Source organism: Canis lupus, chromosome 22 (assembly GCF_003254725.2).
Source record: "Canis lupus dingo isolate Sandy chromosome 22, ASM325472v2, whole genome shotgun sequence".
Classification (NCBI taxonomy): Eukaryota; Metazoa; Chordata; class Mammalia; order Carnivora; family Canidae; genus Canis; species Canis lupus.
The window spans coordinates 46,563,514-46,578,118 of NC_064264.1; the positions used below are offsets into that span (position 1 = coordinate 46,563,514).

General features: G+C 36.5%; 1 protein-coding gene across 3 annotated transcripts in view; it reads right to left on the reverse strand.

Annotated features, from left to right (window-relative positions):
- Positions 1-14,605, reverse strand: part of UGGT2 (UDP-glucose glycoprotein glucosyltransferase 2) — a 184,115-nt gene that overhangs the window by 4,792 nt on the left and 164,718 nt on the right. For all 3 annotated transcript variants that reach the window (XM_049099391.1, XM_025441332.3, XM_049099392.1), the window contains 4 exons: positions 13,384-13,544; positions 12,644-12,758; positions 8,380-8,496; positions 4,193-4,319 (listed from right to left, as the gene is read on the reverse strand). In XM_049099391.1, the coding sequence (XP_048955348.1) occupies positions 4,193-4,319; positions 8,380-8,496; positions 12,644-12,758; positions 13,384-13,544 (520 nt within the window). The remainder of the gene's footprint in view (positions 1-4,192; positions 4,320-8,379; positions 8,497-12,643; positions 12,759-13,383; positions 13,545-14,605) is intronic.

The following is a 14,605-nucleotide window of genomic DNA, read 5'->3' on the forward strand; positions in this document are numbered from 1 at the left end:
TTGTCAGAGTGGGGCTGGGGGCTGGGCAAAATAGGTGAGGAGGAGATCAAAAGGTACAAAGGTACAAACTTCTATTTATAAAATAATGTCATAGAGATGTAATGAACAGCATGGTGACTGTATTTAACATTACTGCATTGTATATTTGAAAATTGCCCGGAAATTTTAAAAGTTCTCATCACAAGAAAAATTTTGTAACTGTGTATGGTAATGAATTATTAGACTTACTGTGATCATTTTGTAATATTGTAATATTACTAATAATAAATGTTATACACCTGAAACTAATATAATGTATCTATCAATTATATCTCAACTTAAAAAAAGGAAAAATGAAGAATAATAGGTCATGACCAAGCTGAGTTTAATTCTGGAACACAGGGATGACTCAATATTAGGAAATATATTAAAATAGTTTGTCATATTAATAAATAAAAAACCAGATAGTCACCTCTATTTCTGTTAAAGAGGCAGTCAATCAAATGAAACTCATTCTTTTTCTTTTCAGATTCTAGTTAGTCAATATACAGTGCTAAATGCAACCCATTATTGATAAAAATACTTAATAAGAATCAATGGCTACTTCCTCACTATGATAAATTTTTGTAGTCCAAAGCTATTATCTTACTTGATAGGGAAATACAGAAGATTGGCCAGGCAAAGTGAGAAAGAGGCCTCGTACACTACTGTTATTTAACATTATATTAGAACTATCAGCGAAAGTAATTAGACAAGTAAAAGCAATATGAACAATTTCAAGTAAGATATGTTTAATCTTGGGAGGGAAAAACCAAAGACAATTAAATATTACTATAAATGAGAATTCAGTATGATCACAGAAATAAAAATTCATATGCAGAAAACAATACTCTGTACAAGTAACCAACAATAAGAAGATATACTGTAAGAGAAAATCTCATTTATAATAGCAACAAAAAAGATGATATACCTAGGAAGAAACTTAAAAAGATATGTTTAAAACTCAGATGAAAAAAAAATAAAACTCAGATGATTAAAATGTTATGATTCTTGAAAACATTAAAACTGAACCTGAACATAAAGATATAACATGTTCTTAGATGGGAAGAACAGTTTTCATGAAGATGTTAATACTCTCTAAGTAATAGATTTAATCTCCCCTCCAACACCACCGCTCCCTAAAACTGAAAAATTTCGACCTAGATGATTCTAAAGCTTATATGGAGAAATGAACAGGAGTACCAGGAAAACAACAACAAAATAGCAATGAAGGGATATGAGCCCTACTTAATATTAAAACATGTTATACATCTTCAATAATTAAAGAAGTGTAAAATAGGCACATGTATAGACAAAGATCAATGGAACAGGATAAAAAAATGTGCCAAATGAGACATAGATAATACAGAAACTTCGTATATGATAAAGGTGGCAATACAGATCTCTAGAATAAAGATCATTAATTTTTTTCCAGAGTTGGATAACAATCCAAAATGAGAAAAGGATAAGAATAAACAGTTGAAAGACAGAAGAAATTACAAATGACTCTTAAACATCTGACAAGATTCTCAACTCCATCATGTCAGGGGTTGAACTGTATCCCTCCAAAATTCATAAGGTGGAATCCTAACTTGTAGGACTTCAGAATGTGACCTTATTTATAGTCTTTATAAAGGTAATGAAGTTGAAATGATGCCATTAGGGTGGACCCTAATCCAACATGACTGGTGTCCTTGTTGGATGAGGAAATCTGCACAGAGATATATACAGAGAGAAGATAAGGTGAAGAGAGCCAGAGAGGAAATGGGCACCTACAAGTCAAGATGGCCTGGGACAGATCCTCTCTCAATACCCTCAGAAGAAACCAACCTTAATGACACTTGGATCTTGGATGTCAAGCTACCAGAACGCTGAGACAAAAAAATGTCTTTTGTTGAAGCCACCTAGGCTGTGCTACTGTGTTAGAACCCCAGAAAACGAATCTGGTTTATAATGAGAGAAATGCAAAAATTATAAAAGATATATCACAGCCTTAAAAATGATTGACTCTGTGTCTAAGAGAGGTCTTCCAATTTTATTCTATATATTTCCATGTTGTTTTAATGTTTATAACATGTCTTACGTTTGTAATTCAAAATTAAGTAAAAAATCCAATAATTTTTTGTAAAACATTTCATTTTTAAAAAAATTATTTTTATACATAAATGCATATGTACATAAACACAAGCAAACATGCCATTCTTCTTTAATTAAGATGGGGTCAATCTTATTACAAATATTATTCTGTATTTTTAACTTGAAATATACTGTCAACAAAATACGTTTATTTCTTTTGCAAGGCTACACTATATTTCATTGTTTGTATGTAATGATATTTATATAATTAAGTCTATTAATGGATAAATTCTTAAAAAATTTTTTTTTTTTAAATTAGGTTCTATGGCTAGCATGGAGCCCAATTCAGGGCTTGAACTCATGACCCTGAGATCAGTACCTGAATTGAATAGATCAAGAGTTGGAAGCTTAAGCAACTGAGCCACCCAGGTGCCCCAATAGATAAATTATTTCTAGCTCATTAAAAACAATGGCACAACAAACATATGTATATAGGTATCATTCCTTTTTTTTTTTTTTTAAGATCTGAAAGAGAGAGAGCAAGTACACACACACATACACGTGTGTAGGAAGGGGCAGAGAGAGAGTGAGAGAATTTCAAGCAGACTCCTGGCTGAGCAGGGAGCCCAATGTGGGGCTGGATCTCACGACCCTGAGATCATGACCTGAGTTGAATCAAGAGTCAGCGTAACCAACTGAGCCACCCAAGAACCCTGTCATTTCTCTCTCTCTTTTTTTTTCCATTTCTCTTTTTTAAATGTAAATTTGTTAAAGTGAATTGCTGGTTCAAAGGGCACACACATTTCAAGTTTTTGTATACACTAATATTTCATTAATTTATACAGCTACTGTATATATGAGTATATGAGAGTATTTACTTGTCAATACCCTTGCTAACACTGTATATTATTAATCCTTTAACTCCAGTTTGGTAAGCGAAACATTCCATCTCATGTTCTGTGCATTAAAAATTTTTGAGGTAAAAAATTTTTTTTTGAGGTAATTAGGTAAAATTTCCTTTCTTTCTTCTCTTTACTTTTTTCCTCTTCTCCCCTCTTCTCTATCTTCTTTATATTTTTTCCTTCAAAACAGTTCTACTACACTACTTACAGAATCTTCTGAATTTAAATAATGTTTTAATTAAATTATTTAATTCATTAAAGACATATGGGTGTGTTTTAAATACTGAACTTCTCAGAAAATAAACAAAATCACACTGGTTTTGCTAGGGAATACACAAAGTCAAGATGAAACACAATTTCATGCTTATGTGAGAAAGTTTATATACAACATTTTTATGTTTATACTTATCATTTCAACTTCTTGAAAAAATAAAGCTGAGGAGAATAAGAATTTTATTCTGAACCAATGGAAAAACTTACTGTTGAGGATTAATATAACCTGTGAAGGTCTCTAACACTGACTGGAGCCCATGGCTATTTTTAAAAGAGTAAAGAAAAATTGAGAGAACGAGGCACTGATGAGGAAAGAGAATTGTGAGGCAATCGAGAAGTTTGAATTAGCTTTACAAGAATATTCAACACTTATTTGTTGAGGGTTTAGGCAGTGATGAAATGCCCAGAAAAGCACAGTTTAATCTTGGAAATGGAAGCAAATCTCATCCAAGTCCCACTCCAGCCCTAAGGCTATTGGAACCAGGAACACTCGGGAAATCCCTACTCTATGTGAGATTAATTTAGGAGATAGCAGGTAGTATTTCTAGTTAGCTATGTATGCCTTTTACTAAACTTCAGGGCTTGGATTTTCCCATTTGGGAAATTTGGTATAATCCTAAAGACAAGCATTTCTTCTACTTTTATTTTTTACTGCTTGTGTCAGGAGGCTAATGCCACAACAACATCCACATATGTGCTGATATGAACTGAAGTTATATCCATGGGGGTAAGAGATTGTCTACCCATGTTTTTAATTTGTGAGCTTAGTCCACATAAAAAGGAAATTCTTAATAATGTCATAAATTTCTTAAAGAAATTCTGACCTAATAATTTGATAAATTCACCAAGAAATGAATCTGTAACTTATTATAATCTGTTAATACAACATATGGTTCATACATCACTGCAAAATTATGACTTACTTGCATTTTTCTTCTTGTTTTCAAGGTGATCTAACAGTTGTCGTATCTCAGTGTCATATTCCACCCATTCTGGGACAATCCTGGCAGCAGCTTTTAGCTTGGGTTCTTTTGTTTTGGGATTATTGCACTAAAAGTTTAAATTAAATTTTGTTAATAAAAAGCTATTATCCTTGTATGCTAATTATACTTCAATTAAGGAAAGAAAGTAGAGAGGGAGGGAGGGAGGGAGGGTGGGTGGAAGGAAGGAAGGGATAATTGTCTAGAAAACACAAAGGAAATGCTCAAGGATGTTACTATGTCACTAGAGCACACAAAACACATTTTGTACTATGTCACTAGAGCACACAAAAGTTGAGTCCTAAGTACTATCTAAAGTACTAAAATTAGTTTAATAGGGAAAGGATCAAATGATAATTACAAATCATACTTTATGGAAGCACTAAGTGTTTAATGCAAACACCTCAATCAGAAACTTAAAAATTGTTTAAAAACATTCTGATAGTTAACAAGGAGTTTGTCAATTCTGCAAATAGTTTTGACAAAGATCTAATTACACTGACTGTAAAAGAACACAGCAGACTACATTAATAAATATTTTATCTTTTCTTTGGACTAAAGTCTGGCTTATATGCTTAAGTTTTCCACCAACAAAAGTATTTGTTAGCCTTTAGAAATTTGAGTTTCTTTAGCAAAATACATTCATTCCCTTTCATATGCATCTGTTCTAATTACCAACTGTGATGATATTAAAAATCAGTTAATTGGAAAAAAATCAGTTAACTTGAACTCATCAAAATACTGATAGATGTGCAATTCAGAGTTGTTTATAAATCTCATGTCTAAAACTAGTTAACTAGTCTCCCTGACAGACACAGTGAAAAACCAGTGGATGTGGATCCTCCATCATGGTTCCAACTCTACACTTACTAGTAATAAGGCACATGCATTTCACTCAATTGTCTATGTGAGTGTGTGTGTGCCAGGCAGGGGGTGGGTCTTAGTGCTTTATCACAGGGGAAGAAGCCACGATAACCTCCAAGTTTCCAATGATACAGGATCCATTTAAACTACTCGGGAGTTTATAAATAGTTTTAAATATTTATATATAGTTTTAAATTAAAAGGTTAAAAGGCAACACTCATAGGATAGAATTCTGGATGCATGTGACAGCACAGCTGACAAGGTCTGCTAATGAGGTGCAAGGCAGTTATGAGGGGAGGGGTCAGAGATGCCCCCAGAGTGTTTGGCTTGAGTCATGTGAAGAATGGAGAAGCCAGTGACAGACATGAAGGGCTGTAGGAGGAGCACAATGCCCAGAGTTCCACAAGCATCCCACAAGCTGTCTATTAGGCATTAATAGAGAACACATCTTGAAGCTCCCTTCTATGTGATGTTGTAGTTGCCACAACTTGCTTTCTCCTTAGTTCCTTGTGGGAAAGCTATGGGTTGTGAGCAATGAGCCTATTATCTTGATCCTTTCCTCACCAATTATTTCCAGTTCACTCCACTGTGGATTTTTTTCTGTAGTAATATGTTCCTGAAGTAAGTGGGAAAAGAGGATATTCTTTGCAGAAATTAACTTTATAGGCAATACATTCTATAAAGTGAAGACAATGGAACTATTTTTTTTCATTTTAATTGTGTCAGAAACTATAAAATAAAAAGACTATGTTTTCCTTAGTTTTATGTGCTACAATTTTTCCCCTATAATCTATATCAGTGGTGCTTAAATGGGGCAATTATGCCTCTCAGGGGAGCTCTGGCAAGGTCTGGACACATTTTTGGGGGTCGTGATGGGGGGGTGCTACTGCCATCTAGTGGGTAAGGCTAGGGATGCTGCTAAACATCCTACAATGTGCTAGATGGTCCCCCACACTTACAAATTACAGGGTCCCAAATGCAAATAATGTCCAGGTTGAGAAACTTTACTGAAATGGGGTTGAGACCATCTCATGACATTCATAAGTGCTCTCATTCTCACCTTTAATACCACTAATTATGTTTTTTTCCTCTTCATTAGGCCATTTCCTTGGGATTTTTCTGCCCTCCCTTAACTTTTTCCCCAAGAAACTGACCCAAATTATCATGTTCTCTCATTTTTAAGTGCTTCTGTGGGAGGAATAGCTAGCTGCCCACCAAAATTTATGCCACCTTTTCTCTATGTAGACCTTTCCCCAGGAAGTTGCTGCCCGTCTGGGAATGACATTTCTTAGCTCTTCTTACATCTAGATGTGACCACACAAACCAATTCTCACCCAAGGGGCATGGTTTTTAGGAGTCAGGAAGCACTCCTCACACTTCCCCCAGATCAACATCACACAAGAGAAATATGACGGAAACCACATATGTAATTTTAAATTTTCTAGTAGCCATACAAAAAATATAAAAGGAACAGGTGAAATAAATTTTAATACTCTATTTAACCAAATATGTCCAAATTATCAGTCATTATGTAATCAGTATTAAAATTAGTAATGAGATATTTTTACATTATTATTGTAACGAGTCTTCAAAATCTGGTATCTTACACTTTACAGCACATCTCAATTCAGACTAGCAACGTTTTAAGTGCTCAATGCCACATATGGCAAGTGGCTGCCACAGTGGATAGATCAGCTCCAGATGGATACAGATGATGTCAGGCCCTCAGAGGCTGAGCAGCCACAGGTGGATGGAGGCTGGTCCCTGAGTCATGCCGGACAAGGAAGCTACTCACTGAAAGAACACCCACTTAGAGCTTTTCTTAGGTGAGTGAGAATCCACTGAAATTTGGGGGTTTGTTAGAGTTAGCTCAGTTAACCTAAGTATTACGGATCCCAAGGAGACCGGTCACTAATGTATGAGTCATAAACTTGTGTATCCCAGCACAACCTTAACAACCTCTCATGAGTTTCCTTCAGTAATATTCTTGACCTCTCTTAAGAAAGTCCCTTCCTTTCTTCTTAACGATGCCATCTTACTTGTTTCTGCTACATTCTATTACCTTTGATTGCAACCTGACACATTGGCATGCCTTTTTTCTATGCATTTCTACACATACCTAGAAAATATCTCTATATTTTATTGTCTTATTTTGTTCAAAAGTGTATGAATGTTAATATTTTTTACTGAAGACCTTATAAATATTTAAAACTTAAATTAGCCCATAAAAACAAGATGGTCAGAAGTAGAATGACAATATCTTATAACTATTAAAGACAACATAGTAATGTAATGTGAGTTTGAAACAGCTGGACAATAAATCAGTTTGAAATATTTCATGTAAAAAATATTTCATGTCTAGGGAGTTAAACTATGTAGCACAGTTAATCTGCTTAAAATTAATATGAAAAATATTTCTCAAAAAGAAGAAAAGCAGACATGTATAGGATCATTTAAGTAAACAGAATTATTTTGGTTGTTTCATTTGGGGAAAATACTGGCAGGAGAACCAAACTGATTATATATGAAGATGATAGTTAATCTATGAACACTTCAGGCAGCTCATGGCCTTTTTTTCAGAAGCCCCTGTGTACAAAAGAGTAACACAGCAAGCCCGAGATCACTATCCTTAGAAAGTCCTGCTTGCAAGGATGGCCCCTGGCTGGCAACTTGGGAACCTGGGTCTCAGGAGTGTTCCCACCATTCCTGGTAAGAGTGCCCAAACTGTGCCAGCACTGAGGTTTATGCTGAACACCTGCTTTCCTTCTGGATATTGGGAATTTTAAGTGTTTTAAGTGTTAAGTGCCTGGTATGCAACAGGTTGGGGGAATGCTTATGTGATCAGCCCCCAGTAAGAATCCTGGGCACTGGGTTCCTAATAAGCTGCCCTGAGAGACAACACTTCACAAGTGTTGTGGAATTTCTCACAGCTTAAGGGATCAAGCTCGTCCTGTGTGAGTGCACAGGCTCTTGGAAGCTTGCACCAGGCTTGCTCTGGACTTATCCCTCTGACACTGGCATAAAGCACAGCCATGAGTAGGGTGGTATTCTGAGTCCTGTGAGTCCTCTTAATGATTCCTCAAATCTGGGGGTGGTTCTGGAGGCCCCGTGACACACCCTGTACTTGGCCAACCTAAGTATATAGAATAGTATATAATGGACAAAGCAGAAGTGTGCCATATGGGTGCCATTCTGTCTGTAAAAGAGAAAATACTTCTATTTGAACATTTTCACATCTGCTTACAAGCAGATGATTATGCACTTACCAGATCAATGGTTTTGGCTCTCTGTTTGGATTCATCATCACACCACGTTTCACACCACAGCCAGTCTTGAGGAAGAGACTTAATGGCAACTTGGTAAATCATATTGTTGGGAAGATCCTATATAAATATGATTTAAACAAAAAGACACAGAAATTAGTCAGAGGGAATAAGGTTGATGATGTTAATTAAAATAAAAATAGGTTTAAAAAAATCAGCAGATCTATGATATCTATTTTTAAGCTATTAAATACTTACTATGACCCAATCATCTTGTGTCATGATGAACCCATGCACTAGAACTACGTCCACAGCTGCTCTGGTCTGGACTTCACCCCTGGCATCAGGGATAAAGTGGGAAGCCCAGACACCCACCACCCCCATTCCTCCAAATAGCCTCACTGCCTCCACCTGCCCCGAGACACTAAACGATCACCCACACTATGCCGGCTCTAGCTGTTTCTGTCAGCTACCACCCCACTCTAGATTCGGAGGTGACCTTTTACTTCCCTGTTAGGGAACAGTGCTCCAGGTATTTTCACATTTCTGCATCGTTCAGGACTTTCTAATCAAAGATTGCTGGCTCCTGGGTTAAAGGAACTTTATAGGGGATCCCTGGGTGGCTCAGCGGTTAAGTGCCTGCCTTAGGCCCAAGGCATGATCCTGGAGACCCGGGATTGAGTCCCACATCAGGCTCCCTGCATGAAGCCTGCTTTTCCCTCTGCCTTTCTCTCTGTGTCTCTCATGAATAAATAAATAAAATCTTAAAAAAAAAAAAAAAAAAGGAACTTTGTAAGGTAAATAAGCCTCATAAGTGACAAAGACCTTTAGGTCCTGCCTACAACCACGTGAGTGCCCAAGCCCAGCCAACTCTTCAGATTAGATGGCAATCTCTGGCTCCCCAATGGTTTTGGCCTCATGAGAGACTGTGGGGCAGAATGCCCAGCTACGTCAGGCCCACCAAAACTGTGTGTTAGTGTAAGTGCTATTTTTGGGTAAGTCATAGGGAGCAATAGATAAGGATAATGGGATTGTTGTAGGATTTGCATGCACAAGTCTTTGTGTTGACGTATGTTTTTATTTCACCTTGAAGTAGAATGGTCACAGGGTAGGTATAAATTCAAGTTCATAAGAAAATTGCCAAACTGTTTTCCAAAATGGCTACACAGCATTTTACATGTTCATCAGCAATGTATGCGAGTTCTAGTTGCTCTACATCCTCGTCAACACTTAGTATGGTCAGTCTCTTTAATATCAACCATTCTAACAGTGTGTGGAATTATTCATTGTAGTTTTCTCATTTCCCTAATGACTATCTTCCAATCTTTCCAGGGACTTCTGCCATTTGACCATCACCTTTGCAAAGTAAAGGGTCTGTTAAAATCTGTTTTTTTAAAAAACAAGATTATTTTCTTTCTTAGTAATGAATCTTGAAAGTTCTTTAATGTATTTGTTAATTATTTTCGATGTAAATCATACTTTTAACAGGTCTAAAAACATCTGCATAAGCAAAGGCCACAGCGATTTATTTTCTCATCTTCTGAAAGTTTTATAGTTTTACATTTTAACTTTAGATTCATGTTACATTTTGAGTTAATTTTTATATGTAGTATGTATTAAGGATGGGAGCGTTTTTTTTGTTTTGTTTTGCAAATGGATGTCTAATTGTTCCAGTACCATTTGTTTAGAAGGCTTTTATTGCCTTCACACTTTTGTCAAAAGTCAATTGTTCAAATGTATGGGTTATTTCTGGAATCTCTACTCCTATTTATGGATTGAATTACCTATCTTTACACCAAAGCACACTGTTTTGACTACAGTAGCTTTATAACAAATCTTGAAATCACGTAAAGTAGGTCTTCAAACTCTATTCTTCAAAGCTGTTTTGGCTATTTGCATTTCTATATGACCTTAATTTTAAAAATGCTATTAGAAATAGTATCTTTTCAGTTTTAATTTCCAACTGTTGCTAGTAAATAGAAATACAGAACTGATTTTCATATATTGGTCTTATAGCTGCAGTATTACTAAGTATGCTTATTGGTTACATACAACTTTTTAGTAGATTACAGAGGATTTTCTACATAAATGATTCTACTGTCTCAAAAAAGAGTTACTTATTCCTTGTTAATCCAATGCCTTTTATTCTTCTTGCCTTGCTGTATGTACTAGTACCTCTACTACAATGTTGAATGGAAATGGTGAGTAGATATCCTTGCTTTGTTCCCGATCTCAGGGGGAAGGTATTCAGTATTTCACCATTAAGTATGATGTTAGCTGTAAGTTTTTCATAGGTGTCTTTTTAAAAAAAATTTATTTATGTATTTATTTGTTTAGAGAGTGCAAAAAGAGGGAGAAGCAAAGGGAGAGGGAGAGAAAATCTAAAGGCAGGCTTTCTGCTGAGTGCACAGCCTGATGTGGGGCACTATCCATGACTGGTTTGTTTTATAAATTTTCTCAAAAAAACAGCTTTGGCTTCATAAGAAAATTTATAAAAACATCATTTTTAATTTCACTAATTTTTACTCTAATATTAATTATTCCCTCTTTCCACTTAATTTGGTTTTAATTTGTTCTTTTTTTTTTTCTAGTTTCTAGGTAAAAAGCTGAGGTTGACACCTTTTTTCTTTTCTTTTAGGGAAGTGTTTAGTCCTATGAATCTACCTCTAATACCTGTTTTAACTGATTCAGATGATGTACATTATCATTCACTTTGTATGTAAAGAGAAGGCTAAAATACAAATAAATTCAAGTGAAATGGTGGATGGCTTAGGTGACTGGTCAGAAGCCCAGAAAGGGGGGCGCCTGGGTGGCTCCTTGGTTGAGCATCTGCCTTTGGCTCAGTTTGTGATCCTGGGGTCCTGGGACTGAGTTCCATATGAGGCTCCTCACAGGGCCTCTCTGTGTCTTTCATGAATAAATAAAAATCTTAAAAAAAAAAAAAAAAAGCCCAGAAAGGAAGATTAATGACAATGAATTCTGGGGTAGGAGCTTATGGATGAACCTATGAGAATGGCAAAAATGATCAAGATCTTTGTGTACTGCATGTTAAATATCTACCAGAAAGCATTCAACAGAAAAGTAGCACCAGGTGACACACAGAATGAATGTGGCCTGTTGATGTAAGCCAGCCAGCCTTGGTCACTGACCACTCCAATGGTACAATGGGTACATGAAGGGGTATTCAATGATGGCAGAAATGGAAACTATGTGTGGGCCCAATGGCATGGGCTCCCACTTACCAAGTCTGATCTAGCTCTTAGAGCTGCCAATAGCAGAGACAAACAGTGAGCTTCTGACATAGCATTTATACTTTGTAAAGACTAATCAACTGCTTGGTGGCAAGCTGACTAGATTGGACCCTTTCTAAACCAACTAGGGACATAGATTTTTCTGAACTGAATTATATACATTCTGTGTATAGGTCTGCCTTTCCTGCTTGCAAAGACTGAGCGCCATTGCTGAAGGGCTTACAGAGCTATCCACTGAGAAGGGATTCCGTTTAATATTGCATTAGACCAAGAGACCCACTTCATAGCAAGGAAAGGAAGCCTGGCAGAGAGCACATGACCAAGAGATCCCATGGTCCTGTCGCATTCTACACAGAAGCTGCTGGCCTGACAGAGCAATAGAATGATTTACTGAAGGCACAAGAGGTGCTACCTTGGAGACAGTACCCTGCAAAAGTGGGGTGTCGTCCTCCAGAGGCAGCATTATAGTCTAAATCACCAGCCATTATATGGTGCTGTGTCATCACATGGAAGAATTACATGGGTCCCAGGGGGCAAAGTAGAAATGATTCTGCTTATCCTCACTTCCAGTGACCCTCTTGGGGAAGCTGTGCTAGTTGTCCTCATAATTCTGGGAGGTTCTGGGTTATATCATTAGGTTAAGTGAATCTGGAAATTTGTTGGCTAATTAGTTCAGGTGGGACACAGGACGAAGGGTATTTGTCTTAAAGATCAGAGATAGAGACATGTTTAAATGATGATGGAAGTAAGAAAAATATATGGTAAGCAAGACAGAGCATGTAGTGGGGCAAAAAGGTCTAAGGAGAGAAAAGTGAAGATAAAGTATGATTTGTTTTGAAAATGTTGAACTGAAAGTGAAAAAATTATGCGTGAGTCAAGATAGTTGAGATACCCAATACAGAATTGTACCAAGGGGAGAAAGAGGCTGAAAATGTAAGATTTTGAAGGTTACAAGCAGGGAATTGGAACAGTCTGTATCTATGTGTCGAAAATGAGTCTGGGAACATTCTACTTACCTGATCGAGGTTTGAAAGACTGTTTGGATCTTGACTGAGAGCTTGGTACTGGCCCCGGAGCCTGTCCCCTGCTGCAATTCTTCGGAACTTCTTGAGATCCACTACATACAAGGCACTGCAACAGTGAACCGTCTTGGTGGCTCAAGTTGGTCATGTATTTTCACTTCCCCCCAGTGACTGTCCACAGTAATGGAACTGACATTAGATAGCCCTGGGTCTAATAAGAATGAATCCTTTCATGAATTTTCTCCCAACTGTTTCTGAGAGGTCTGAGGTTTGTTATAAATACTGTTAGGATCATATCCTTGTAGAGTCACCTCAAATTTTTTTCTAAGATACCATGAAAGTCATGGCTCTACAAAACAACAGCAGCTTTGAAGACAGTATGCAACAAGTTATTCTGTAACAAATTATTATTCTGTAGTGGTTAGGAGCTTCTCACTGGAGTCCTATTACTTGGGTTTAACTCCTGGGCTCAGCTATGCACTAACAGTATAAGCCTGGGCAAGTTACATGAGTGCTGTGTGCCTCAGTTTCCACATCTATAAAAAGGAGGGTAAGAGTATCTCAAAAGGTTGTCAGACAGATTTTATGAGTTAATTCATGTAAAGTCTTGTAAGAGTGACTGGTGTGCGATAAACATTAATTGGCTGCCCTTATTGTCTGATTTCAAAAAAACTGAGTATTGTGATCCAATAAGTTATTTAGTTACTAAAAAGGAAGAGTAGAAGTTTTCTTACCTGATATGGTATTTCCTTCTTAAAAGATGTGATGCCCAGTATCCCTTTTTCCAGAAACGATATCCATCCATTTCAGTGCGGCTATCACAAAATGGGGTATACCCATAAGGTGCTCCATCCAGATCAAAATCTCGGAGTTCTGTTAAGTCATGTCTCACAATCTAAATAATTAAAATAGTTTCTCTGATGAAAACTATCAACTAATATAATGTTATTATTATATAATAAGCCCCTTTTTATGAGAATTTCAAATCATTACCTGACTGTGGAAATAAAAATTGTATTTTTTCTCACAGCTCTTTCAAGCAGTAGGGAGTTTACTAAGTTCCTTTTCTCTTGTTCTTATAGATTAAAAGAAACCTAAGATGTATATGCCTAGTCTATATGACAGTGGTCTTACTCAGTAACAAGAAGAGTTTGTTCTGTCATTTTTTTTTTTTAAGATTTATTCATTTGACAGAGAGTATGAGCAGGAGGAGGGGCAGAGAGAGAGAGGGATGAGCAGACTCCCTGCCAAGCACAGAGACCTACACAGAGCTTGATACCAGGATCCCGAGATCATGACCTGAGCAGAAGTCAGAGCTACCCACACACCCCTTGTCATGCCACTTTAATGAAGACAGTTTAAACAAAGTGTATTTTGGGAAGAAATTAAATATTTCATAGTATGCCACTCTTAGTTTATCAAGGTATAGACTAATAATTCAAAATAATTATGATAAATCTCCATTATTGTAGTATTGACAAATATTAGTCTGAATGATAAAGAAAAACCTCCTGATGAATCTTCAATGGCTTTAATGAAATAATATTAGTATGTTTCTTTTTTAAATAAAAATTTTATTTATTTAAGAGAGTGAGCAAGTGAGTGTGAGCAGGGGAAGGGGTAGAGGGGGAGGGAAATCATCCCAAGCGGACTCCATGCTGAGCCTGATGCAGGGCTAGATCCCAGGATCCTGACACCATGACCTGAGCTGAAACCAAGAGTTGGACGCTCAACCAACTGTGCCATTCAGACACATATTTTTTTTTTTTTTTTTAACAGATTCAAGCCTGCTGGGAAATATCACTGTGTAAGTTGGGGGAAGACAGGAGAAATATATTTTATGTTAGATGATATGTGTGGAAGTCCTTAGTTCATTACTCACATTTGCCTGTTTTCTTAATTTTTAATTATAATGATTTATACTTCTCAATTTGGAAAATACTACAAAAATAATAA